Source organism: Microcaecilia unicolor, chromosome 12, assembly GCF_901765095.1.
Source record: "Microcaecilia unicolor chromosome 12, aMicUni1.1, whole genome shotgun sequence".
In the NCBI taxonomy this organism is placed as follows: domain Eukaryota; kingdom Metazoa; phylum Chordata; class Amphibia; order Gymnophiona; family Siphonopidae; genus Microcaecilia; species Microcaecilia unicolor.
The window spans coordinates 36,055,126-36,082,945 of record NC_044042.1 but is presented as its reverse complement, the minus strand read 5'-3'; the positions used below and the strand labels follow the sequence as shown (position 1 = coordinate 36,082,945).

The following is a 27,820-nucleotide window of genomic DNA, read 5'->3' as shown; positions in this document are numbered from 1 at the left end:
TAGCGTAAGGGGAGGGGAAGGGAGTCCCGTGCCCACCTCCGCTCCTGCCCCCACCAGTCAGCCCATTTGTCCGGGTAAATCCGGACTTATGGTAACCCTAGACGGGGATTTAGAGCAAGAGTCTTTTCTGAAAAGTCAGAGAGGTGCAGGAAGACTACCTTTTCAAATACTTTGGACATAAAAGAGAGATTAGAGACAGGGCAATAATGACTAGCAAATGAAGGATCCAGAGTTGCTCTTTTTCAAAATGGGACAGTCTATTGCTAAGTTCCATAGGTCTGGGAACTGGCTAGTAGTGAGGTTTTAGGATATTTAGTTGGAAAACAGGCTGTGGCACTGCAGAAGAGTGCACAGAGATCCTAAAACCGTCAGCCCTGTTTTACATGATTTGTACCATTAAGCCCATTATTTATAAAGAATTGCTCAACACCCTCAAAATAGGGGCGGTACAATAAAAACAATAGCTAGTGATAACCCCCCCCCCCCCTGGGAAATAATGAATTGATAAATGAAAATACTAGGTATAAAAATGACAAAATCAAAATTGAAATAGTGAAAATTCATCAGTAAGGACTCACCCAAGCCTGAGAGCTTAACATGAAATTGCCAAATAAAAGGCTTTTCGATGTGCTCTCCTTATATCACATTATTTATAAAGAACAGATAGAACCTAGAAAATCCAGACTCTGATACTCACGGTGCACTATCACTTGAACATCACAGGTCTTGTGCCCTGCTTCATTGGTTGCTGTACATCGATAAAGTCCAGAGTGTGCTGTGCTGAGATTCCATAGTCTAACACGTGCAGGGTTGAAAATGCCTGGGAACAGTACAACAAAAGAATGGAATTGTCTCTGAAGAGGTTTAGGAAGATTCTAGCAAATGTTGCTACAAAATGGAAGCTTACCAACCGAAGACGTGGCTGGCAGAACCCCGAGGATTTGTTCCTTGCCACTTACAGTTGCCCACTTGTATTGGATAGGTTCTGTTCCTGCTGCTGACTTGCACTCCAAGGTTATATTTCCTCCCTCAGATAGTTCTCCTTCCGTCCAGCACTTGGGTTCTGAAGGTTTTACTGAAAGAAAGAAAGGGGTAAATATTCTGCGGGGGTGGGGGTCTTTTTTTTTTTTAATGGCCACTGCCAGCATTTTGTCCGGATATTCAATTCTGGGCCAAATCTGGGCACTGGCGTTGAATATAGGGATTGTGGCTACCGGCTATCACTTATTCAATTAAGTGAACTGACCAACTTCCATAAACTACTAAAGATCCATCTCTTCGACAAGATATACCACAAAGATCAAATCATGTGAAACTTACATATTTCCAGAAATGTTAATAATGCCTTCTATTATATTACTATCATGTATTCCATTACCATGCAATCCAACATCCTTCTGTAACACCAAATGTCTATTCTCTTCTCATTTCCATTATCCATGATGCTTTGTAAGCCACATTGCGCCTGCAAAGAGGTGGGAAAATGTGGGATACAAGTGCAATAAATCAACAAATAAGTGCAGTGTTTGGTACTTAACCACCTAAGTGAAACCGGATAAAGATAGGACTGAGTTTTATGCAGTCCGATTTACCCAGTTAACTTGGTGAAAATCTGCCAAAGTGGAGGAACACTGCAATCCCACGACAGATGTAGAACAAACAGATAGTGGGAAGTAGAACTTTACTCTCCAGAGATGATTGCAATATCGTTCTCAAGCAAGAAATTTTGCCTGCATTATTAAATCAAGACTCTTGAGGCAGGCCTGTGGCCGAAACACAGTACTGTGGTGAGTCTTCCATCAATAAACTTCATTTAAAATCCTACAGTTCTTTTATGTCTGGAGCGCAAGGTCTACTTCCCACTGTTTGAATATCAGTGCTTAACATAAGTGCCAGCTCTACCTCAGGACCACCCACAAACTAGCTGGCTACGTGTTTTGCCATTAAACCAATTTCACCTATTTAAGTACGAAACTGTGGAATGCATTACCAAAAGCAGTGAAAAGGATACATGACCATCTACAATTCAGGCGAACTTTGAAGACCTATCTGTTTTGTAAGGCCTACCCTGCTGTTTCTGATTAGCAGCCTCAACACTGCACTGATTTAATAGACAATGTTATTTCTTATATCTTTGCCATTTATTGTTCCCATTTACCCCTACCTTCCCTCACCCTGATTCTATTTGTATTTTTTAACATCGACCGTATTGGAGCTCCCAAATACGGTGACTTGTAAGCCACATTGAGCCTGCTAATGTGTGGGAAAATGGAGGATACAAATGCTGCAAATTAATTAATTAATGATGATATTCAGACTAGAGGCACTAACTGGTTAAGTGCCGTGGAATATCAGCAGATAGCCCCACATGTGTGATTTTAACCGGGGAGGAGCCTATCCTGACTGGTTAAATCACTTTGAATATTGATAACAAAGTGTTGTCTCTTTTGAGCTCATGTGGTTGTCATTTCATCCCTAGCACTGCATACCACAGCCACTGAATTTAGGGACCCTTTTAGCAAAGTGTGTTCAGTTCTGGGCTTAAGGCATTTTAGTGCTGAATTTTAACATGCAGCAAGCCCAAAATGAATGCTGCATCAAGAAGGGGCGTTCCCAGTATTTTTTTTTTTATTGCAGGCCATACGTTTACTCTCTGCAGGTATGCATGCTAATGGGAACATTAAGGCGGGACCACTTATCGCCTCTTATTTAGGAGATGCTAAATACAGTGAAACCTCGGTTTTCGATAATTCGTCCGAAAACTATCGACGAAAACCGAAACCGAGGCAACAAGCAATTTTTCTTTTAAATGAATACAGGCACTCAACCAGCAGCAGCAGTAGTGCTGCAAAAGAACGAAAATTTGGTCAAAACCCAGCAGGGACTTTTATACAGGCACTCAACCAGCAGCAGCAGTAATGTGATCCCACAAACGGAAACAGCGCCCCAGAAGAACGACACGTGAGAACGCAAGATTAGCTGCGTGGGTACGCCGACGAATTCCGAGGCGATCGATGAAAACCGAGACGAAAATTTTGCGAAATCAATTGAAACTGATGAAATCCGAAGTCAACGAAAACCGAGGTTTCACTGTACTTCCATATTAGCCACATTAGCCATTTAGCGCACGGTAAGTGTAATGGCTAGCTGGCTAACATGTCCATGCCTGCTCTCCACCCATCCCATGCCCCCTAACAGGAAAATTCTGAAAAATTCAGTAATGCGCATTTTAACGCTCTGTAACAGGAAACTATTGCAAAACCTTGTTAATGCAGATGCACAGTAGCCTCTTTCCAGGCATTAACTGGGCATTAAGGGGGGGAATTCTATTTATAGAGCTGAAAGTTAGGCACAAAAGGATCCGTACTGAGCCCCTAATCTACGCAGACTGTTCAATATTTATTGAATAGGGGCTCAGCACACAAATCGTGCCTAACTGTGGGTTTGAGACTTAATGCTTCATAGAAGCTGGCGTAATTCTTGCACCCAAAGTTAGGCGCAAATGGCCATTATTTTGTAACATCATGCTTAATTTCATGGACCGCTCTGGACCCACCCATGCCCATCCCATGGGCACACTCCCATTTGAGATGCGAGTGAGTACAGTTGAGTGCCGTTACAGAGGCACATAGATTCAAGATCTGCATGTAACCCCTAATTGGTTTCAATTAAGTGCCTGTTAAGGCACTAATTGATATCGCCAATTAAAAACAATTTGCACATGGATCTTGGATTTGCATGCAAATTCTGGTGGTCAGCTGTAGGCAACCTATATAGAATCCAGAGGTAAGTGCTTAATGCACTGTAGAAAAGGGCCTCTTGTTTAATAAAATGCAGCTTTTTAAATAGTATAGTAGAAATAGCTTTTACCTTAGGAATAGTAATGGAAAAAAAAACACTACAGACCTTTCATGGACAAACAGGACAAAAGCAACCAAGCATGGGTGAATTATCCCTGATGGCACCAGGCTGGATCTGCTCTCCTAGAAGATTGTTGATATCTATCTGGGCATGTGTGAGTGCTCCCACTACTATTACAGTGGCTCTTTCCCCTCAGTCCAGTTCATCTGCTCGCAAAGCAAGAACAATTTGCTCTGTTTTCTTGTATGTGGAAAAATGAAGGGGGGGGGGGGGGGGGGGAAGAAGAAGGACCTTGAAGGCAAAGGATTCTTCAAAAGGCAGCAGTACCTGTAGGTGTTCCTCAAGCCCACAAGAGGCATCAACCCAAAGTGCCTTTCACATGGTACCTGTGGGTGTTCCTTGAGTCTGCAAAAGACACCAACCCAAAGGGATCTGAAGCGATACCCATGGAGGTTTTATATCAGGATGCTAATATTAAAAAACATTTTTTAAAAAGTACTCCTTACAGGTGTCCTGTAAATAAAAATAAAAAAGCACCAGACTTGGGGAGTGTTTTACAGTACTATCTGGCAAGGTGGGGGGGCACTCTAAGCAGCCACTGGAAGCCCTCAGTCAGCAAGGCTGCCTTCATTATGCCCAAGTGCCTTTAAATGATGGTAGGAACCACTCAAATAACCTCCTTGTCTACACTCAAGCGAATAGTCTCTCTCATTGGATCTTCAATAGAAATCAAACAAAATAAAACATGGAAAAGAAAATAAGATGATACCTTTTTTATTGGACATAACTTAATACATTGGATCTTGGAAGCATGCTAGTGGTCTTGGTGCTAAATGATTTGTCTGCCTTAAATTTGCCCTAGATCTCCTCAAAAATCCTCTCCTGAGTAGCACTCTATCTCTAAGCCTGGTGCATGATACTAGGAGCCCTCCTCTGACTGATGAACAGAATATGCCAGCTGCATTTGCTGAGCATATAGATAGCTATGAATTAATGGGACAAAGCCAGCATAGATTTAGCTGAGGGAAATCTTGTCTCACAAATCTGCTACATTTCTTTGAAGGGGTCTGATAAAATACCTCATGAATGACTCCTGAGGAAATTTAGAAAGTCATGGGATATAAGGCAGTGCCCTATTGTGGACTAAGAACCATTTAAAGATAGAAAACAGAGAATAGGGTTAAATGGTCAATATTATCAGTGGAGATGGGAGTCTAGAGGATGCTGCCCCTCTCCTTTAATAGAAGTCCCTCACAGAAGCAGAGCCACCTTAAACCCCCATAATCCTGCCCAAGGGAGACATGACATGGAAGGGGTGGAGCCAAGAGGGCATGATCTAGGAAGTATATAAGCTGAGGCCATAGCTAGCAGTGTTGCCAGGTGGGCAGTTTTACCGCCCAATTGGGCGGTTTTCCGCAACCCGCCGTGGGAAATTTTTGCCTGCGGCGGGTTGCGTTTTTTTGGGCTGCTTTTTGGTCTTCTGGGCGGTTTTTGGAGCGTTTTTTTTCGGCCGCGGGGGTGGGGTTAGTGACGTTTTGGGCGGGGCCGATGACGGGGGAGGCGGGGCTGATGATGGGGTGGCGGGGCTGATGACAGGGGAGGCGGGGCTGATGATGGGGAGGCGGGGCCGATGACGGCGGGGGTGGGGGTGTCAGGGGCGGGGTTTGAGTTTGGGCGGGTTTTGGGCTGGCTTTAGGCTGGTTTGGGCGGGAAAAAATTTTTCCACCTGGCAACCCTGATAGCTAGGTTAAGGAGACCCAGAGGGAAGCAGTGAAGTCCCAAAGCATGTGCCTCCACCACTTATATGTGAACTGCTACACTACACCACTGGAAACCTTGCAGATTTTGTATTTTGACCTGAGTAATTGCTAGAGACTTCCCTGATAACTTTGAGGAACCAGGCCAGGGACAAGTAAAGTGTACTGCTGGACTGAGAGGACATAAGATACACAGTGGCCCTGCAGGAGCAGTCCACACGAGGACACTGTTACATTTACAGACTAGTTTTATGTTGCCTTTTTTCTACCTGTGAATAGAACAGGACCCCATACCTACCAACTTTAATAAATGCTCTTCTCTTTACATGCAACTACTGTATGGCTCTGTCTTACTTGGGCACCGAGCCTGCCCTCATTCACTTTTGCACATATTGTGGCAGTGATAGGATTTAGAGCTTAACCTGCCAGAAGAAGCTGGAATCCTAAGCCTCCTGGGCTCTGGACCTTGTAGGAATATCCTGCAGGAACAACAGGCTAGAGGTACCAGCCCTGCCTTAGTTAGGAGTTGGAAGAAATATAGTTAGTGCTGGACAAGAAGGGTTTGTGTGTGAATTCCCCTTGCCCAGAATGCGCTCAGACTATAAGGAAAACACGGAAAAACTGCTCCAGGCTTTACTGGAAGGCTAGCAGCAGCTGAAACAAGTGGTGCAGAGGCAATGGGAACAGCAACAGACTTCCTAGAGATCTCTGGAGGCCCAAAAGAACTCCCTTGCTCAAGTGACAAAAGCAATACATTCATCCAGACTACACACTCTGGTTCCGGCTTTAAGAACATAAGAATAGCTATACTGGGTCAGACCAATGGTCCATCTAGACCAATATCCTGTTTCCAACAGTGGCCAATCCAGATCACAAGTACCTGGCAAAACCCAAGTAGTAGCAAGATTCCGTGCTAACAATCCCAGGGCAAGCAGTGGCTTCCCCATGTCTGTCTCAATAGCAGACTATGGACTTTTCTTCCAAGAACTTGTCCAAACTTTTTTTAAACCCAGATATGCTAACCGCTTTTACCACATCCTTCAGCAATGAGTTCTAGAGCTTAACTGTTCATTGAGTGAAAAAAAAAAATCCTCCTATTTGTTTTAAAAGTATTTCCATGTAACTTCATTGAGTGTCCCCTGGTCTTTATACTATTTGAAAGAGTAAAAAATTGATTCACTTCTACTCGTTCTACACCACTCAGAATTTTGTAGACCTCAATTATATCCCCCCCTCAGCCATCTCTTTTCCAAGCTGAAGAGCTGTAATCTCTTTAGCCTTTCCTCATATGAGAAGAGTTCCATCCCCTTTATCGTTTTGGTCACTCTTCTTTGAACCTTTTCTAATTCCACTATATCTGTTTTGAGATGTGACCAGAAATGAAAGCAATACTCAAGGTGAGATAGCACCATGGAGTGATACAAAGGAATTATAATATTCTTGGTCATTTCTTCCCTTTCCTTATAATTCCTAGCATTCTGTTTGCCTTTTTGGCCACCACTGCACACTGGGGAGAAGATTTCAGTGTACTGTCTACAATGACACCTAGATTTTTTTCTCGAGTACTGACTCCTAAGGTGGATCCTAGCATCAGGTAACAATGATTGGGAAGAATAATCCAAATGTAAGTCACTTTACATTTGTCCACATTTAATTTCATCTGCCATTTGGATGCCCAGTCTTCCAATTTTCTAAGGTCTTCCTGCACTTTTTCACAATCCACATGTGTTGTAACAACTTTGAATAGTTTTGTGTCATCTGCAAATTTAATCACCTCACTTGTTCCGATTTCTAGATTATTTATAAATATGTTATATAGCACCAGTCCCAGTACAGATCCCTGGGGCAACTCCACTGTTCACCCTCCTCAATTGAGAAACATGGCTATTTAACCATACCCTCTCTTTTCTGTCCAATAACTAGTTCCTAATCCAAACAGAACATTGCCTCTCATAAGGAACTTTGTGAAAAGCTTTCTGAAAATCTAGATACACTACATCAAATATGGTACCAGAAGATGACCCAGACTCTTTCCTGACAAATTTTGAAAGAACTGCCTGCCTGGCTGGCTGTCCAGAAGCGTCATGGACAGCTTACTTGAGGAATGCACTGATCAGTAGCAGCCAAACTGCATTGCAAGACATTAACTGTGTATACGGAAGTAAAGGCTGCCATTTTGCAGAGGGTAGGCTGCACCCAAGAGGCCTACCAGCAGTGATTTCAAAAGAGGTCTGTACAAGCCAAGGAGATTCCCTGGAGTTTCTTGTACTGGCTCAAGGAAGTAGCCTGGACATGGCTCTACCTGGAGGGTAAGAATGGCCTAGAGGCAGTGGCATAGGAAGGGGGGGCGGGAGGGGCGGTCCGCCCCAGGTGCACGCGCTCAGGGGGTGCCGGCCCCGCTGGTTCCCTGCTCCCTCTGCCCCGGAACAGGTTACTTCCTGTTCCGGGGCAGAGAGAGCAGAGAACCAGCGGGTCTGACGCAGCTCCGAGTGACGTGCACTCGGGGCGGATCGGCCCTCCTGCAGGTAAGAATGCGGTCCGGGGGGATGCGCTGCAGGGGGGGGTCATGCCGTGCTGCACCCGGGAGGGGGTGCACAGCAGCGACCCGCCCCGGGTGCCATTAGCCCTCGCTACGGCACTGCCTAGAGGTAGCAAGAGTCGTTCTCCTTGAACAGTTTCTCAAGGGACAACCCCCATCAATGATACAGTGGGTGCGGCACCACCCTAAGTTGATGCCAGAGAGCACTTTGGAGGCAGCTGAAGCCTTTTCTCATGCACAACCAGAATTTGATCTGGACAAGGACAGGAAGCGAGCAGGGAGTCCCAGGAAGAAGGGAAAGAAATAAAATGCTAAAGATCTAGTGGGGGCCTCCAGCTTGGGGTCTCAGAAAAGAACCCATTGGCCCCTGCTACCTCAGTTATGGGAACCCCTCTTTCTCACCAGTTTCCAATGTAGGGAGAAAGGCCATATGGCCAGGGACTGTCAGGAGTGATATGAGGAAACCATAGAAGTGAATGTAATAACATCGCTTTGCTACAATGATAGGGAAGCTTCCCAACCTGAGAACAGGTGAGATGTGTGCTGCAAGTCCAATTGGATGGGAACCCCTACCTGGCACTGGTAGATTCTAGCAGTGTGAGGACCCTCATTCTGAGGGGAATAGTTACCTGACAGGAAGAGAACCATGAATGAACTGTGACATTGTCCTGTGTGCATGGAGATCGGGGACAGTACCTCACAGCTCAAGTCTCCCTCCAAATACTGGGTGAACCAGCCCAGTTGGAGGCAATGGTGATGCCTGGGCTCCCTTACCCATTGTTTTGGATCAAGATTTCCCAGTCTTTGAAACCATCTGGTTACCACCAGAGCCTGCTCCTAGTTTCCTGGAATGCCAGTCTTGTGCAGAAACTTTGCTATTGCTAAAAGTTCATCTAACTCTGTATGAGGCCTCTACTTTATAATTGCTAGTTGATGCACTTGGTTAACCAGTGAAAACATTCACTCCATTGCAAGTGTCATCTTTGGCTACAATTATATTGGCTCTTCATTACTATTTACCTTTGTCAGATAGTCTCTATAGAACTTACCCATGACTCCTTTAAAATGTCTTCTCAAGTTCTAGCTTTACTTATCTTCTAAATGAAATGCACAAAAGATCATCGTAGCCATTCCTATATCACGAGGTCAATCAATCTGGCCTAGCTATTGTCCAGAAATGTCTTCACACAATTATCTTTGATGCACTTATACACAATTATCTTTGATTGCACTTATATCTCACTACCAACTTACTTCTTCCCTTCATCTCCATGTTTAATAAAGATTAAATAAACTAGAATAAAAATGAATATCTGAATATGGTTGTCATCATGTCTATAGCAAAGTCAACACCTTACCATGTTGTCTGTAATCAATTATATTTACATATCTTCAAATCTCACTATTGCTTAATTCGATCTTCCAGAGCTAACCATGCCTTACTGTCTAAATTGTTTCAATCTCCCACAGCAATGATACCTAGGTTGCAAAGGTTACTCAAGTACATTCAGAACATCATATACCCTTGCATCCTCAGCCATATGTGTCTAATTTTGTCCTGCTTGTCCATGGAGAAAGCAAGATTACTTACCTGTATCAGTGGTTCTCTGCGGACACCATGATAAACCACACAATCCCTCCCACCTCCCCTTATGGTTGAAATTATTTAATCTATAAAACACAGATGGGGAGAAGCAATGGTCACAAAGGAGGGAGCACTCGCACATACACAGAGAGCTTTTGAGACTCTTTTGGGTGCAGAAAGTACATCTGACTTGGTGCTGTCGTCACCCAAGTGTGGTTAATTTATCATGCTATCCACAGAGAACTCATGTTGCAAGGTAAGTAACCCCACTTTCTGAGACCAATAAGTTTCTTACCTAAAACTTTTAATATCACACGTTCCAGTTTGTAATTCCATCCATTTTTCACTTTGCAGCTGTACATCCCTGCGTCACCGGGCTCCAAGGATCTGATGTATAGGGAGGCATCACCAGCCCGAAAATTAGAGGCGAAGCTGACACGACCCCTCTGATTCATATTTGGGTAATTATAAACAGACTCATCAGAATAACCAATCACCTGAGAAACAAATATTCATGGATGTCTCAGTCCACCACTTTGTACGCATTTAATTATTATCTAGTATGCTTTAAATGTAAAGCAGGTCAATATTTAAAAAGTAGCTCTATGCTCAAGTGTGTGAAGAATGTATATTTTACATATCATGATATAGGTATTTTTAGTTATATATAGAGTGGGACAGGCATGGTTGGGGCTACATATCCCAGTATTTATTTATATCCCACTTAAACCAAAATTTATATATATAATAATCATTCAATGGGATTTATTAACCACCTTTTATAAAGAGATTCATCCAAGGCAGTGTACAGCAGGTATAGCTTGACATAAAACTTATAATTTTGTTAACTACATAAGTATAGGTGCTGATATTTGGCTTCTCTCTCTCTCTCTCTCTCTCTCTCTCGCTCTCTCTCTCATATGGATTAGGGGGCAATTCTATAAAGGGCATTAAGCACTCAAAATCAGTGTGCTAAGATAGTATTCTATAATGGTTTCTAGGTACCTAGATTCTGTTATAGAAGAGAGCCTAAGTTGGCATTTGAGCACCAACATTTAGGTACCCATACTTATGCCATGTAAAAGGCAGGTGTAAGTGTTGGCACGTAAATTTGGGTGCACATTTTACAGTAATTTATAAAGTTGGTTTCTTAGTATATGACCCGCCAATGCCCCACCCATGTGTATGTTCTCTTGCAGCTACATGCTAAAGCACTGTGGTGCTATCTCATAGAACAGCATCTAAAGTTAGGTGCCTAACTGCCATTTACTCCCGTTTTGGTGCCCAGCGTTAAGCATCTAATTTGCACCTAACTTGTGGCAACCGTATAGAATTGTCCTGTATATGTTTGGCTCAGACATAGAAAACCCAGGTATAATCTGGGTTATCACGTTGGGTTACCAAACCAAACTTATAATCTATACATATTGAGGCTGATATTCAGACCGTGGGACTTAGACCGCTAACCCCCATGGTCTGCGCTAAGCCCAGATATTCAATGCCGGACCATTTCCAGTGACTGGCATTGAATATCCAGTTTGTGTTTGGCCGGTTTGAAGATAACTGGCTAAGTCAGACTTAGCAAGTTATTTTCAAACTGGCCAAAGATATTCCACTCTTTGATGCTGCCAAATATGGCTGCTAAACCCATTCTAAAAAACAGCGGATAGCCGCAGAGGCGTAGCTAGGTTTTGACATCTGGGGGAGCAGACTTTTGTAAAATAGGCGCCAGAAAGTAGGCAGGCCATATCATCCCACAGCAGAGAAGGTGCAACTAGACATTCTTGGAAAAGACAAGCCTAGGGGACACTTGTGGCTGCTTCTCATTGGGATTAGCACATCTTTCAAGGGGAATGTACCTAGGCTCTCAAGTGTACAGTGCTGCGTACGTCTAGTAGCGCTATAGAAATGATAAGTAGTAGTAGTAGTAGTCTTACTGTCCTATAAAGGAAACAACCAAACAGGAACTTCTCTGACCATTTACACTGTACTGCCAAGTGGCAGCCAAGTGCAAACACTAATAAAAAACATAGAAATATTTTTTTTTACACTTGAAGCTTATATTAGCATGGCAAGATGTTGGCATTTGTGTACTATGAAGCTTTGAACCGGAGTCTTTCTGCTATGGGAAGCCAGTGCAGCTTGTTAAGATGAGTAACCTGTTCCGGGGCAGAGGGAGCATGAAAACTAAGAGCCGACAGGTGCACGGCACCCTCCCCCAGCGGCGTGCACCCAGGACGGACCGCCCCCACCGCCCTCCCCTCTTGGTACGCCACTGCTTCCATTTGGATTTATCAGTAGTATCTTTGTTCTTTCTCCATTGCTTTTCAAGGAGTCGACATTCCCTTTTTAGGATGGATAGTTCCTCTGTAAACCATGGTGAATTTCTGGACATCTTGACCTTTTTAGTGGTAAATGGAGTGGAGTGGTAGCCTAGTGGTTAGTGCAGTAGACTTTGATCCTGGGGAACTGAGTTCAATTCCCACTGCAGCTCCTTGAGACTCTGGGCAAGTCACTTAACCCTCCATTGCCCCAGGTACAAAATAAGTACCTGAATATATGTAAACTGGTTTGAATGTAGTTGCAAAAACCTCACAAAGGTGGTATATCAAGTCCCATTTCCCTTCTCTTCCCCTTTCCCTAAATGGAGCAATTTTGTCTAGTATGGATTTCACCTTGGTATCCCAGCGGGATTTGATTGAACCATGTGTAGGAGATGAAATAGTGAGGGGCTCTTTTAGATCAGACCAGTAAGTGACCTCATTGATTTTTACCTCTGGTGGAGATGAGTTTGGAGGACTTGTGCATGGTTAAGCTTGACATACAGATATCAATGGTAAAATGCAGTTGGAAGTGGTCAGACCATGGTACTGGCTTCCATTTGAATGAACTGATCAAGCTATTAGGACAGGAAGACATGAGGTCTAACAGTTGCACCCTTGGAAAGTATAGTTAGTTCGCAGTCCTTCAGGAATGATTTGAAGTTGTGGACATTGGTGTCTGCATCATTTTCCAAATATAGGTTTAAGACTCACAGGAAGATAATCCTAGAAAATTGGGACATGGAAGAGAAAGTAATCTTTACAAGTTGAGGTTCCACCTTTGACCAAGCTCCCGGAGGACAGTAAATGAGGAGTAGGGCGATTTGATTTGCCTCTTTTGAATTATCACAGAATTTGCACAGCATATATTCCAGTTCAGGGAAAACCCCAGAACTACCTAAAGACACGTGGGAAAAAAAACTCTTAAATAAAAAAGCAAGTCCACCACTTTCTTTTTTACCCTGTCTTGGAGTGTGAAGAATACCTTGGATAGATGTGAGGCAATATTGGACTACCAGCTTCTATGAGCCATGTTTCTGAGATAAACAGAAAGCCCAGATCTGAACATTCTAGTAGATCCCTGTGTAAGAGAGCCTTGTTTCCCACAGACCTGGTGTTGATATAAATAGCGGGGATAGGAGTGAGTTGAGACTTTGTTTGGGTAATTTCAAAAGGTAACAAATTTTTTTAGGCCTTCGAATGTTAGCCATTTGGTTCTGGTCTGAAACCATAGTTTTGTTCTGATGGTATCTATTGGCATTGCCTAGCAGGTATCTGACATTACAGTTAGGGTGTTTCTTAGTACAGTGTTTTCTAGACAGATTGTAAATTACGGGGATAGGATTAGGCACTACGTTATCTGGTAGGTTGCCGCCCGATGTGCTCAAAAGGGCTAACCGCATCCATGTGGAGCCACTTCATGGTGATAGCTTTTGGAGTTAATGTGTCAGTCGGGTTTAGCGCTCTTTATCAGTCTTAAATGTGCAGTGTTAAAGACTCCATTAAAGGCCTGGTTGAAGAGCCAAGCTTTCACCTGTTTCCTGAAGTAGAGATAGTCTTGTGTTGTGTAGCCTTTCAGGCAGTGCATTCCAGAGTGTGAGGGCTACTCCGGAGAAGGCTCGCTTGCGGATATCACATTGTGTTATGTCTTTTGGAGAGGGTGTGGTTAGTGAAAGTCCTTGGGAGGACCTTAGTGTTCTTGGTGGTGTGTAGAGGATCAGCCTATTCTTCAGGTACTCGGGGCAATTTCTTTTCAGGGCCTTGAAGATCAGACATAGAGTTTTAAATTTAACCCTGTATTGTACTGGTAGCCAATGAAGTTTTTGCAAAAATGGTTTGATGTGGTCACATCGTTTGCAACCTTCTATGAGTCTTTCTGCTGCATTCTGAATCAACTGGAGCTGGTGCAGACCCTTTGTAGAACCATTGTAAAGTGCATTGCAGTAATCTAGTTTTGATGTTATCATGGCATGCACAACTGGGTAAGATTTACCTTCTCGATGTAAGGAGAGAGGCAGTGTAGGTCTCGCAAATAGTAGAAGCAGCTCTTGAAGGTTGCTTGGATTTGGGGAATCAGAGTAAGTTTTGAATCTAACTGTATTCCAAGGTTCCCGACTTGTGATTTGAGGGGGAGTTCATACTTCCCAAAAGGGATTGTGATATCAGGTATGTATACTCTTGTGTTTTGGGGAACCCAGAGAAGCTTGGTTTTACTTGGGTTCAGGCAAAGTTTGTTGTATTTAGTCCATTCTTGAATTGATCTTAGACGGGTAATCAGTTTATTCAAGGCTGTAGGTAAGTCAGGTTCAATGGGTATGAGTAGCTGTACATCATCTGCATAGATGTAGAACTGTGTGTCCATTGACCGAATCAGCTCAGCTAGTGGTTTGAGGTAGATATTGAATAGAATAGGTGACAGTATCGATCCTTGTGGTACCCCACCCACAGTATCGATCCTTGTGGTACCCCTTGTGGTAGCCCATGGTGGTGATGAGTTGCTGCCAAACGTTATGGATTGTTGCCTGTCTGATAGATAGGATCTGAACTAGGCAAGTACTGTTCCATTGATACCTGTTTTTCTCAGTCTTGCTAGCATGATATGATCCACAGTGTCAAAAGCTGCTGAGAAATTTAGCAGTACTAACATCGAAGCGAAACCCTTGTCTCGGTTTCTGTGAAGATCATCTAGTAGGGACATAGGAGCCAACTTTCAAAATTATTGGGGGTGCTAAGCCCAATGGAAATAACCCCTCCCAGGACATATACAAGGAATTTCTCAATATTGGGGGTGCTGAAGCACCCACAGCACCCACAGAGTCGGCTCCAATGACTGTAGGGATACAAGGATCGTTTCTGTTCCTTAACCGGGTTTGAATCTAGACTGACATGGATCTAGCCAGTTTCTCTTTTCTAGCCAGTCATTATGTTGAACACAGTCTGTTTGTTCTGTGAGTTTCCCTAGAAACGGGATGTTGGATACTGGCCTGTAACTTTCAAGTTTGTCCTGGTCAACGTTTTTCTTTAGCAGAAGGCGAACCATATTTTCAAAAGTATGTGCACAAACACAAACTCACCCTAAGCCTCTTACTATTACCACTTCTGCTTTCAAACTTCCTCTTCATACTGTACAGAACATAAAGGGGGTTAAATTAGCACAAGTAATTCAACCCCATTTTGTGTTTGTTTCTGTTACAGAAAAATTAAAGCAGATAAAGACCATATGGCCTATTCAGTCTGTCCATCCATGCTTTTTATCTGTTCCTATCCATTAGAGACCCTATCAAACCAAGTTTTATTGAATTTAGATACAATCTTCGTCCACCACCTCCCACCGGGAGCCCATTCCACGAATTCAAACCACCCTATGTAATACTGCAAAGTTCTAGAACAGAAGGTTAATATAAAACATAAATATACATGCAAGTATATACAATTTAGAGATAAAATGCCTTTCCCCGCTAACCTGTCCCGCCCTTCCAACAACAGAAAGTTGCATCAGAAGGGGCAGGTCAGATGGGAGGGACGGGTCAGAGTGGAATAGTATGGTAAATGCCTTAGGCAGCCTGCGAGTAAGGCTGCTGTTGGCGTTGCAGTATGAAGACCAGAAAAAGGTGAGAATGAGTGGGCAGAGCCTTTGTGGGGAAAAAGATGCTTGACTGTGCAGGGAAGGCGGGAGAGAGGGAAGCATGGTCGGGGGGGGGGGGGGGGGCTCGGAGAGTAAGCAGGCAGAATGGGATGGTCCAGATTCTTGGGTGGTCCACTTTCAAGAGGTCTGGATTCTCAGGTGGTCCGGATTACTGGAAGCAGGATTTTTGGACTTTTACTGTATTGATTAATATTTTACATAAGTATTGCCATACTGGGACAGACCGAAGGTCCATCAAGCCCATCATCCTGTTTCCAGCAGTGGTCAATGACCTCTATCATATCTTCCCTCAGCCATCTTTTCTCCAAGCTGAAGAGCCCTAGCCACTTTAGCCTTTCCTCATAAGGAAGTCGTCCCATCACCTTTATCATTTTCATCGCATGCGTATCTGCCCTGCACACTCAAATTTGGGAGCCCAACGTTTTACAACCTATAGAGAAACCGGGGGTATTTATGCCATTGAGCATGTGTAAAGTCAATGTAGAACCTTTTCTCCATGTCTGTGTATTCTTTTGTGAAATGGGAAATTACAGATTTTAGTCCCACCCAAACCATGCCACCTTTATCCTCTATGTAGTGTAGATCTTCAAGTGTAAATAGAGGTTTTAAAAAAAGAAATCATACAGATGTATGCAAAATACATCAGTAAATGCTGGTATTTCCATGTGAAAATCATGAGTAAGGTTTCTAAAGTAATCCCCATAGTGTAGATTTTCAGGGTCTTTTAATATTGAGCTGGCTACAGTCAATATTTTTTATGGAGAATTTTGTTTGTTTCAGAAAACTTACCATGTTTGGTGCTGATTCAGGTTTCTGCTCGAACCACCATTCTATGTCCAAGCTTTTGAGCCCCAGCCGACCCAGTTCATGGTGACAAGGTAGTGTCACATTCTCTTCTTCTACCTTCATAATCTCTATCTGAGCATAAGCCCACCAGGCAGAGCTAGAAACTAAGGAAGCAACAACTTGTCAATGAGGTAGAGCATTGTCTTCCACACATACTTTAAAAACTAGTAGCATTATAATGATGAAACAGTAAAAAAGAAACAACAAAATATACTGAACTTTCAATACAATATCATCCCAACTCAGCTCAATATATATATATACAGTGGGGGAAATAAGTATTTGATCCCTTGCTGATTTTGTAAGTTTGCCCACTGACAAAGACATGAGCAGCCCATAATTGAAGGGTAGGTTATTGGTAACAGTGAGAGATAGCACATCACAAATTAAATCCGGAAAATCACATTGTGGAAAGTATATGAATTTATTTGCATTCTGCAGAGGGAAATAAGTATTTAATCCCTCTGGCAAACAAGACCTAATACTTGGTGGCAAAACCCTTGTTGGCAAGCACAGCGGTCAGACGTCTTCTGTAGTTGATGATGAGGTTTGCACACATGTCAGGAGGAATTTTGGTCCACTCCTCTTTGCAGATCATCTCTAAATCATTAAGAGTTCTGGGCTGTCGCTTGGCAACTCGCAGCTTCAGCTCCCTCCATAAGTTTTCAATGGGATTAAGGTCTGGTGACTGGCTAGGCCACTCCATGACCCTAATGTGCTTCTTCCTGAGCCACTCCTTTGTTGCCTTGGCTGTATGTTTTGGGTCATTGTCGTGCTGGAAGACCCAGCCACGACCCATTTTTAAGGCCCTGGCGGAGGGAAGGAGGTTGTCACTCAGAATTGTACGGTACATGGCCCCATCCATTCTCCCATTGATGCGGTGAAGTAGTCCTGTGCCCTTAGCAGAGAAACACCCCCAAAACATAACATTTCCACCTCCATGCTTGACAGTGGGGACGGTGTTCTTTGGGTCATAGGCAGCATTTCTCTTCCTCCAAACACGGCGAGTTGAGTTCATGCCAAAGAGCTCAATTTTTGTCTCATCTGACCACAGCACCTTCTCCCAATCACTCTCGGCATCATCCAGGTGTTCACTGGCAAACTTCAGACGGGCCGTCACATGTGCCTTCCGGAGCAGGGGGACCTTGCGGGCACTGCAGGATTGCAATCCGTTATGTCGTAATGTGTTACCAATGGTTTTCGTGGTGACAGTGGTCCCAGCTGCCTTGAGATCATTGACAAGTTCCCCCCTTGTAGTTGTAGGCTGATTTCTAACCTTCCTCATGATCAAGGATACCCCACGAGGTGAGATTTTGCGTGGAGCCCCAGATCTTTGTCGATTGACAGTCATTTTGTACTTCTTCCATTTTCTTACTATGGCACCAACAGTTGTCTCCTTCTCGCCCAGCGTCTTACTGATGGTTTTGTAGCCCATTCCAGCCTTGTGCAGGTGTATGATCTTGTCCCTGACATCCTTAGACAGCTCCTTGCTCTTGGCCATTTTGTAGAGGTTAGAGTCTGACTGATTCACTGAGTCTGTGAACAGGTGTCTTTCATACAGGTGACCATTGCCGACAGCTGTCTGTCATGCAGGTAACGAGTTGATTTGGAGCATCTACCTGGTCTGTAGGGGCCAGATCTCTTACTGGTTGGTGGGGGATCAAATACTTATTTCCCTCTGCAGAATGCAAATAAATTCATATACTTTCCACAATGTGATTTTCCGGATTTAATTTGTGATGTGCTATCTCTCACTGTTACCAATAACCTACCCTTCAATTATGGGCTGCTCATGTCTTTGTCAGTGGGCAAACTTACAAAATCAGCAAGGGATCAAATACTTATTTCCCCCACTGTATATATATATATATATATATATATATATATATATATATATATATATATGTTAATTCTATCCAACAATAGCTGTAAATACAACAATGAACAAATCAATATAGAAAGGAACATCTCTCCCCCCCCCCCCCCCTTCATAAATACAATTGACCAAAATAAACAGTAGCATTCTAGGGAGACAAATATATAATGGGAATTCATAGTTAAATTATGTGAAGCCTGAATTTGCATAGGTTTTTTAGGTAGGAAAAGGGACATCCTAGTCTGGGCATTTACAGTTATGGAGCCCTTTAAAAATATCTATAATGCTATGGGAAATACATATGTATGTGATGGCATCAAGGAGACGGCAGGAGCATACTTGGCCCATTATCTGGCCTGAAACCAGTAGGTGAATCTTGTCACCATATGAATTACATTATTTTGGGTGTCCCAAGATGGTGGCTGCATTGGGGAACTTCCTTCAGTGGAGTGGCTTCAGCCTTGTGATGTCATGTCGTTTTCCCTGTTAATCAGACCTCCTTGGGTAGTATGTAGAGTGGGAGAGGCCATTTTACAAAGAAACAAGTTCTAAAAAGAATGGCATCACTTGGGGCTCTGCACATGTAAATGCCAGCAGGTAACCATGCAAGTGGCACCCAGTATGTGTAAGTAGCAGATTTTACAAAGCCACATTCCTTAGAGAAGCCAGTTATGGAGCCAAAGTCCAAGAAATTTTTTTAGGTGATTTTAAGGTAAGCAAAATTACTCCCTCAGGGGGTCCTTTACTAAAACTTAGCTCTAGTTATCTGCAGCAGAGCCCATAGGAATAACATGGGCCCTGCTGCAGATAACTTGAGCTTTCTCAATCACTTCTCCAAACTCTAGGTCCAAATGAATAGTTTGCTGACAGTTATGTGTGACTCAGAGCAAGTATAAATGCCAGCATTTAAATTTGTGAAAAATACATAAATATTTCAGTGGGATTCATTAATCACCTTTATGAAGAGATTCATCCAAAGCAGTGTACAGCAGGTATAACTTGACATAAAACTTATAATTTTGTTAACTGCATAAGTAAAATGACCAAATATAAACATGCAATCAATGAGGTGTTTTTCTGTTGCAAAACAGAAAATAAATGCATTCTTCTAAGATCAACCCAAAACAGACCCCTTTCAAATGTGTGCATTCTGCCCAGTTCCAGTGCATATGTAGACAAATGGGCTCCAAGCAAGATTATGAATAAGCCCAATTACAAACCCAGTGAAGTGGCCAATTTTTGGACCCCTTGACAGCTCTACTAGAGTAGGAAGGTATGCTGGAAGCCATAGCATAGCAAACCAGGCAAAACAATAAAGGAATTCTACGCAAAGAAAACTCGATAGGCTTCATAGGGGCAGGAGACCTGTTGCAAATGGTGGCGGACGGCGGTGGAGCAGAGGCACAAAGCACAAATTGTGTATGGATGGTTAACTGTCAGCTTATTACATTTCTTTGTTACAGGTTTTTTTTTTAATTTCTATAAAGTGTTTGATGTACTGGTACTGGTGCTATTTAACATATTTATAAATGATAAGGAAATCAGAACGACAAGTGAGGTGATCAAATTTGCAGATGATACACAACTATTCAAGGTTGTTAAAACATATGAAGGTTGCCAGAGTCTTGTCTCATCTTCATCTTATGAAAGTGAAGAAAAGAATCGGGGTGTTGGAGAACACAACAAAAGCAGAGAAGAGCTGACAAAGTTGCAGACAGAAGTAGCTTGGTTGAAAGACAAGGCAGACGATCAAAAGAACTGGGATCAGTATTCCAATGTATGTATCTCTGAGATGCTTGATGGGGTAAAGCTCCTGGACACTTGTAGGTTTGTGCAGACTGTTTAATGACTGCTGAAACTTCTGCTTTTGAGATCAATCATACTCACAGAGAGACCAGATAGCATTCTGGCCCAGGTTAAGTAGCCATATGCGATTATCTTCCACCTTCTCTGCTATCTGGAGAAAGAGCACCTCATTTGGGATGCCAGGAAGGCTTGGGTGATCCACATGAAAGACCTCTATATTTCTGGAATCGAGACTATAAGGAGTGAAAGGCACTCCTTAAATACAGAGACACTGCTGAAGGTGGGGATATGTGCCAGCATCTGGTTTCCTACCCATCTGATAGCATTTAAGAAAGGGGTTTGCAAATGTTGCTTTCCCTGGAAGATATCGATAAATTGATCACTTTACATAAAGAGGGGAGCCAGCATTAGACAGAAGCTACTGAGCATGGAGACATTGACAAAGCCAGAAGACGGGGGGGGGGGGGGGGGGGGGGGGGGGGGGGGTGGGGGGTGGGGGGGGGGAGTCTCCAGTCTCCACGGCAACAGAGAGGCAACTGCCATAGGCAGGCAGAATGGATGGCTGGATAAATGACTGTAGATGGGGCAGATGTAGGAGAGATCCTACTGCCTGCCCAGTTTGTCTAGGAGCCCCAGCATAGGAGACAAATGTGGGAGATGGCTGATCGGAACAACTTCTGCTCTGAGATTTGGATAATGGCCCTTTTTTGCAGCAGAACCACCAAGTGGTGACCTGAGTTGATTCTGTATGGGAAGTGCAGCAAGGATTTGAATGGTTTATGGGTCACTGACTTTGTGAGAACCGTGCATGATTGAGGGTAGTGGGAGGGGTTGGGGGACAGTGATGTTTCAACTGTGGATGAAAGGAAGGGGGAGAGAGGGGGTGTGAACTGTAGTGAATGTATGGATCGCTGTTGGGTGGGCAGTAGTTAGGGTGGTGGGTGTAAGGTTAGGATCTTGTGCGACGCTGACAATATGCATGTTTTTTTGCCATCTTAAACTAGGCATCTGTTTATAAAATGTGTCCTACAAATTTTAGGTTAGCTATGCTGGATAGCCAGTAGTGATGTGCTGTCAATAGCAAAGCTAAACCAACATTTCTAGCCTAGTGCTCTCAGACCATTGTTAGACCAAATAGGAAGCAAATAAGAGGGATTCTTATTTCCAAAAGAAAAGATGGAAAGGGGAAGACCTGTTTTCAGCTCAGTGTGTGGATGGGGTGCCTGGAGTCACCTTCTTTTACAAAGAAGGGGAGGGCCCAGGATCTGTCTGATTTTTATTTAAAGATCAGATGGGTAAAAAAGGGGATTGCTTTCACGCATCCAGTATCCCATGTCAATGTGTTTTAAAATCTTGATTGGATGCTCTGTTTTGTCATCTCCATGCTATCAACTTTGCTTAAGTATTTTGACGATGGAGCAGGGAGGGGGGTTGTAGATTTGTTAGGAACTGGGCAACATTCTGGGGAAAGGGGAGCCTATGCCGAAAGGATGGGCTCCATCTTAACCAGGGTGGGACCAGGCTGCTGGCATCGGCATTTAAAAAGGAGATAGAGCAGCTTTTAAACTAGAAACAGTGGGGAAGGCCGACAGTCGCTCAAAAGCATATGGTTAGGGATAAGGTATCTTTCAAAGATATCACCAAAACAGGGAAGACAGGGTATCCTGATAGTGAGGTTGCAAAAGAGACCGTAGTAGATCAGGTGTCCTTAAATAAAATAAAAATCAGACAAAAGATTGCAAATTAATACTGTCAAGTACTGAGCATGATGTAAATAGGAACAACAAACATAGTTTGAAATGTCTATATGCGAATGCCAGGAGCCTAAGAAATAAGATGGGAGAGTTAGAATATATTGCACTAAATGAAAAATTAGATATAATAGGCATCTCTGAGACCTGGTGGAAGGAGGATAACCAGTGGGACACTGTCATACCGGGGTACAAATTATATCGTAGTGACAAGGTGGATCGAATTGGTGGAGGGGTAGCGTTGTATATTAACGAGAGCCTTGACTCAAATAGATTGAAAATTCTGCAGGAAACAAAACACTTCTTGGAATCACTGTGGATTGAAATTCCATGTGTAAAGGGGAAAAGGATAGTGATAGGAGTATACTACCGTCCGCCAGGCCAGAATGAACAGACGGATGCAGAAATGTTAAAGGAAATTAGGGACGCAAACAAACTGGGCAACACAATAATAATGGGTGATTTCAATTACCCCAATATTGACTGGGTAAATGTAACATTGGGGCATGCTAGGGCGGTAAAATTCCTTGATGAAATCAAGGACAGCTTTATGGAGCAGCTGGTACAGGAGGTACCGATACTCATTATGGGTGGGGTCACCACCTATGGCTCTGCCCCTATGGTAGCCACATTAGCCACACCCCTAATACTAGCCATGGTGCATATAAACAGGCATCACTGAAAATATTATACCAGTATAGGAGAAAAAAATAACTTGTGTAGTACTGAGAGCTGCTGCGAGAGGTCATGGCAGCCATTTTCCCAAGGCACTGCAAGGGGCAGGAATGCTGACCCCAATGACCATGCTGGACCACCAGGAATATAGGCAAGCATGGGGGGGGGGCTTACCTTCAGCATTGAGGGGAGGGGAGGTGAGGGTGGAGGGTCTTGCAGGGGGAGGGTCTTAATGCATGGGGGGCAGGGAAGGAAGGAAAGAAGGGACATTAGGACGGGAGGGGGCTCAGGGGCTTTTATTTTTTGGAAAAAAAAGTTATGTGGGCCAGAGCAGCCTGATATTCAGCTGGGCCCGCATGGGGCTGCATAACTTTTATGCAACCCTGGCTGAATTTCGGCCAGATCCATATAACCTCCAGCAGCCTGCCCTCCCCAAATTATCCCCTGATATTCAGTGCCAGTGCTTGGACGTGGCCCAGCACTAAATATCAGGGGATAATTTAGCCGGCGACAATCTGCATTTTAAAAAATGCTGTCCGCCGCCGGCTGAATATTGGGGGCCACATTTTGAGTTCTTTCTTAAACTGGACAAGGAAAGTAATCCTGCGAAGAGTCGCAGGAAGCTCATTCCAAAGTTTAGGACCTACAATTCTAAACTTAGATTTCCTATTGACCTCAAGATGGAAAGAACAATTTCAAGTAGGTCCTGACTACAGGAACAGAGTGTCCTAACAGGTTGATAGAGATGCAAACTAGAGGTAAGAATAGGAGAGATCATTTGATGAAGTGCTTTGAAAACTAGACAGACAATCTTAAATTTTATTTACTGCTCAATAGGCAACCAATGAAAATGTTTTAAAACTGGAGTAATGTGGGTATACCTAGGTACACCTGCAAAAACTGTAGCTTTAGCATTTTGTACTGATTGCAATGCTTTCAAAGAATTTTTGAAAGTCCAAGCAGAAGACCATTGTAATAAATGAAACACGAAAAAAAATCAAGGTCTGCACTGCCATTCTAAAACTGAAAGAGTTTAAAAGATCTCTTAATCGTCTCACAAGTTTCAATTAAAAAAAAATCAAACTGATCAGTTTGCCTCCACTAATTGCTACGTTAGATTTGCAGCTAATGTGTGGTACAATCCTGCATTAAGCTATGATAACTGCGAATCATAACACGCTTTAGTAAAGGGACCCCTAAACCTGTAAGAGACGGTAGGAGCACTCTTTAAGCTATCAAGGAAAACTAGTGAGAAATTTTGCCCTAACAGAACCTTAACATTTTGACCACAAGATGGAACCAAATCCACATTTTACTCTTGACTGTTCAAATTGAAACAAGCTGCAAGCAAGATTTAAGTAATATGGTTATAAAGTTAGTCCACATGGATATGTACAGTAGGAATCTTTTATTGGAATAGCTTAATATATTTATGACTCACTTTAAAGAGCTAGTATGTCCCCTTGCACGGATCTGGTAAAGAGAGTATAGATCTTAAAAGCAAATCACAAATGTACGAGTATTTAGTTAGTTCAATAAAAAAAAAGGTATTACCTACAACTTGTTCTTGACCTTTATTTCTAGATAAGGAATATTTAAATGGGTAACAGGGATGTGCACTGACCAAAAGATTTTGGTGCATTTAGTTTAACTCCCAATTTGTAGGCAGATTTTCAGTTTGTTTTACACATTTGTTTAATAACCTATGAAATAGTAGACATACAATTGGCCTGTTGGTGTTAAAAAGTTCTAATGCACATTTTAAAAAGTTTAACACGAATTAAATAGTTTTCGCATACACCGACATTTTTAAGGCATGTAAAAAGCACAATAGGCTAGATTCTATATATGGCACAAAAAAAAATCAGCAATGGAAAAAAGCGCTATTCTATAGAGTTAGTCGCGTTTATGCCTGGGAATCACACCTAACTTTAGGCGTGGCCATTTGCAGCAACTGAAACGTGATGCAAACGTATGCCCTAAATTCAACACATATCCCCATTATTCTGTAACAACGTACATTAATTTAGGTATGTTCCCATTCTGCTCATGCTCTTTCCATTTTGGCACCCCTATTTTTTTAGATTGTGTGTAAATTTTAGGCATAGAATTAATGTAAATGCCAATTAAATCTAATTAGTGCCAATAATTGCTTGTTAAAAAGCTAACTGGTGCTAATTAGCTCATTCAGTTAAATTAAATGCACAAATGGGCATTGTCAGGATTGCAGGAGGTCAAAATTATTGCTGGACATACTTATAGTAATATGAAATCAGTTTGACAATATTAAACCACCTTCTGACCTCTGATAAACTCTCCCCCCCTCTCCTGCAGGAACCATTGAGGATGAAATGGGCCAAATGGTGCTCAGAGAGGCCTGATAGCCCTTTGGTTTCTCAATTACTCTTGATTAACATACCTTTTGTTCCATCTGGGAGCAGGCTTCAGAGCAACCAAAGCTAGACAGTGAGGCTCTATCACTAGGGATTTCAAACAGGACAACCTGTGAAAGTTGTCACCTTTCCTGACTTCAGAAAGTATCTGGAGTTCTGTAAAGGAAATAACTGGGAAAGAGAAGTTTTTGATCTCTCTCTGCTCCTGTTCCCTCTCAGTTCTTATTAGGTATAAAGCAGAGCTCACTGGGTCTCTCTCTCTCTCTCTCTCTCTCTCTGTCTTTCTCTGTGCAGCAGAGCACAGAGCTCAGCTTGGGGTCTACTGCCCCCCCTTTCTCTGACTGGGGCACTGCTCTCTGTCCTAGGGCATCTCTGCCCTCTCTCCCTGCAAGCAGAACACACCGGGCTCTGCATGCACTACTTCTTTCTCTCTCTTCCTTAAACACACACAGATACAGGCATATACCAGCTACCTGTACTAAATGCTGTGAGCCAATGCATATATGCAAATATAATATACTTTATATATCCAAATCCGTGTGGATTGCGTATTCTTTGGGAACCCACTGCCTCTGTGAAGTGGACCCCGGGACCAACCCTAGACAACGATAGCTGACAGGCATATGCTCAAATTTACGCACTTAATTTTTGGTGATTTTTATAGAATTAGAGGGAATGTGTGCAAATGAGCCACTAATGAGTAATATTTCAATACACTATCTGTTTTGTAAGGTAGAAATTATTCTAGACCATGCACTCCTTAGCTTTCTTTTACCTAATTATGTATATTTTACATTTTGGGAGCAATGTTTCAGTAGCCGCAAAATCTGTGGGTACTTTTGTACATATGGATTGGTAAACAATTTTCAAAGAAAGCATAGCATTTCTTCATAATAAAAATATCTCCCTATTTTTAGATTAAGGAAAGGGGAAAATTACACATATGGATTTGAAAATTCCATTTAGCTTGTATACTCTAGTCCTTCTATCTAAATGCAGTCTGGGGTTTTAAAGCTGCTAAAAGTGCAATGTGTGTGAACTCTGCATGCTCATTGTAGTCATTCTGAGGAGAAAAATGTTCAGACAGGGCGTTTTACCCCCCTTTGAATTGCTGTTTACTCAGTCAAATAGCTTTGAAAATTGTCCTTCACATTGCATCAAAATAAAACTAAACAGAGAAAATATTGAGCCCCACCTTCACAGCGTGGGAGCAATGACTGATTGAAGCTATGTGACTTGACTATGGGTAATTATTTCCTCCCAAATGGATATTTGTCCAAGTCCGAGTGAATGTGGGAGGTTTTTGTTTTTTTTTTCCACATTATCCAAATACATAGTCATGGTAAGGTGCTAAGCAGCATGGGTAATTTAAAAAAAAGCCCTGCATCTGGAATACATTTTCTGGAGCTAACATTTAAATGAGGTTTTAGTGTTGGATAAAGAGCTGGACAAATCTGGGATTTACATAGTAACATAGTAAATGGCAGCAGATAAAGATCTGTAGAGTCTATCCAGCCTGCCCAAGAGACTCATTTTGGGGTCCTTTTACTAAGTTGCGCTGAAAAATGGCCTGCGGTAGTGTAGGCACGGGTTTTGGGTGCACACAAAATCATTTTTTCAGCACACCTGTAAAAAAGACCTTTTTTAAATTGTTGCCAAAAATGGACATGCGGCAAAGTGAAAATTGCCGCACGTCCATTTTGGGTCTGAGACCTTACCACCAGCCATTGACCTAGCGGTAAAGTCTCATGTGGTAACCGGGCGGTAATGACCTACGCACGCCAAATGCCTCTTGGCGCGTGTCCGATATGTGCAGCAGAAAATAAAAATTATTTTTTGGCTGCGTGTATTGGACACGTGGCAAAAATGAAATTACCACGAGCCACGCGGTAGCCGTGCAGTAACTCCATTTTGGCATTCGTTCATGCTTACTGTAGCTTAGTAAAAGAACTCCTATATTTGATACATGTAATTTAGAAATGTTTAATTTTTTTCAACTAAAAAAAAATGTCAGTACATTTCATTTAGTGTGGATGACTATCCTGCTTATAATCGAACGAGAATAACGCCCAAGTTCCGACCTAAATCGGGAGATGGGCGTTTATCTCACAAAAACGAATAACGCGGTATAATCAAAAGCCGAATTTGGGTCGCTTTCAACTGCACTCCGTCGCGGATGCGGACAAAGTGGACGGGGGCGTGTCGAAGGCGTGTCGAAGGAGGAACTGGGGCGTGGTTATCGGGCGAACAGAGATGGGCGCCCTTCGCCGATAATGGAACAGTTTTGAGCTAGAATTTAGAACACTTTTCCTGGACCCTGTTTTTTTACGAATAAGGCCCCCAAAAGTGCCCTAAATTACCAGATGACCCCCAGAGGGAGTCGGGGATGACCTCCCCTGACTCCCCCAGTGGTCACTAACCCCCTCCCACCACAACAAATGATGTTTCACAACTTTTTACTTTCACCCTCAAATGTCATACCCTCCTCCCAAGCAGCAGTATGCAGGTCCCTGGAGCAGTTGTTAGGGGGTGCAGTGGACGTCAGGCAGGTGGACCCAGGCCCATCCCCCCCCCTACCTGTTACAATTGTGCTGCTTAATGCTATTAGTCGTCCAACCCCCCCCAAACCCACTGTACCCACATGTAGGTGCCCCCCTTCACCTCTTAGGGCTATAGTAATGATGTAGACTTGTGGGCAGTGGGTTTTGAGGGGGATTTGGGGGGCTCAACACCCAAGGGAAGGGTGCTATGCACCTGGGAGCTC

General features: G+C 43.0%; 1 protein-coding gene and 1 long non-coding RNA gene across 2 annotated transcripts in view; one reads left to right on the top strand and one right to left on the bottom strand.

Moving 5' to 3' along the window:
• Positions 1-10,179, top strand: part of LOC115482043 — a 47,060-nt gene extending 36,881 nt beyond the window's left edge. The window contains exon 3 of the long non-coding RNA XR_003944029.1: positions 10,097-10,179. This is a non-coding gene — a long non-coding RNA (uncharacterized LOC115482043). The remainder of the gene's footprint in view (positions 1-10,096) is intronic.
• CLMP (CXADR like membrane protein) overlaps positions 1-27,820 on the bottom strand; it is a 71,083-nt gene that overhangs the window by 15,784 nt on the left and 27,479 nt on the right. Inside the window, exons 2-5 of the mRNA XM_030221595.1 lie at positions 16,499-16,659; positions 10,038-10,239; positions 908-1,075; positions 698-820 (exon numbers count right to left, since the gene is read on the bottom strand). Coding sequence (XP_030077455.1) covers positions 698-820; positions 908-1,075; positions 10,038-10,239; positions 16,499-16,659 — 654 coding nt within the window. The remainder of the gene's footprint in view (positions 1-697; positions 821-907; positions 1,076-10,037; positions 10,240-16,498; positions 16,660-27,820) is intronic.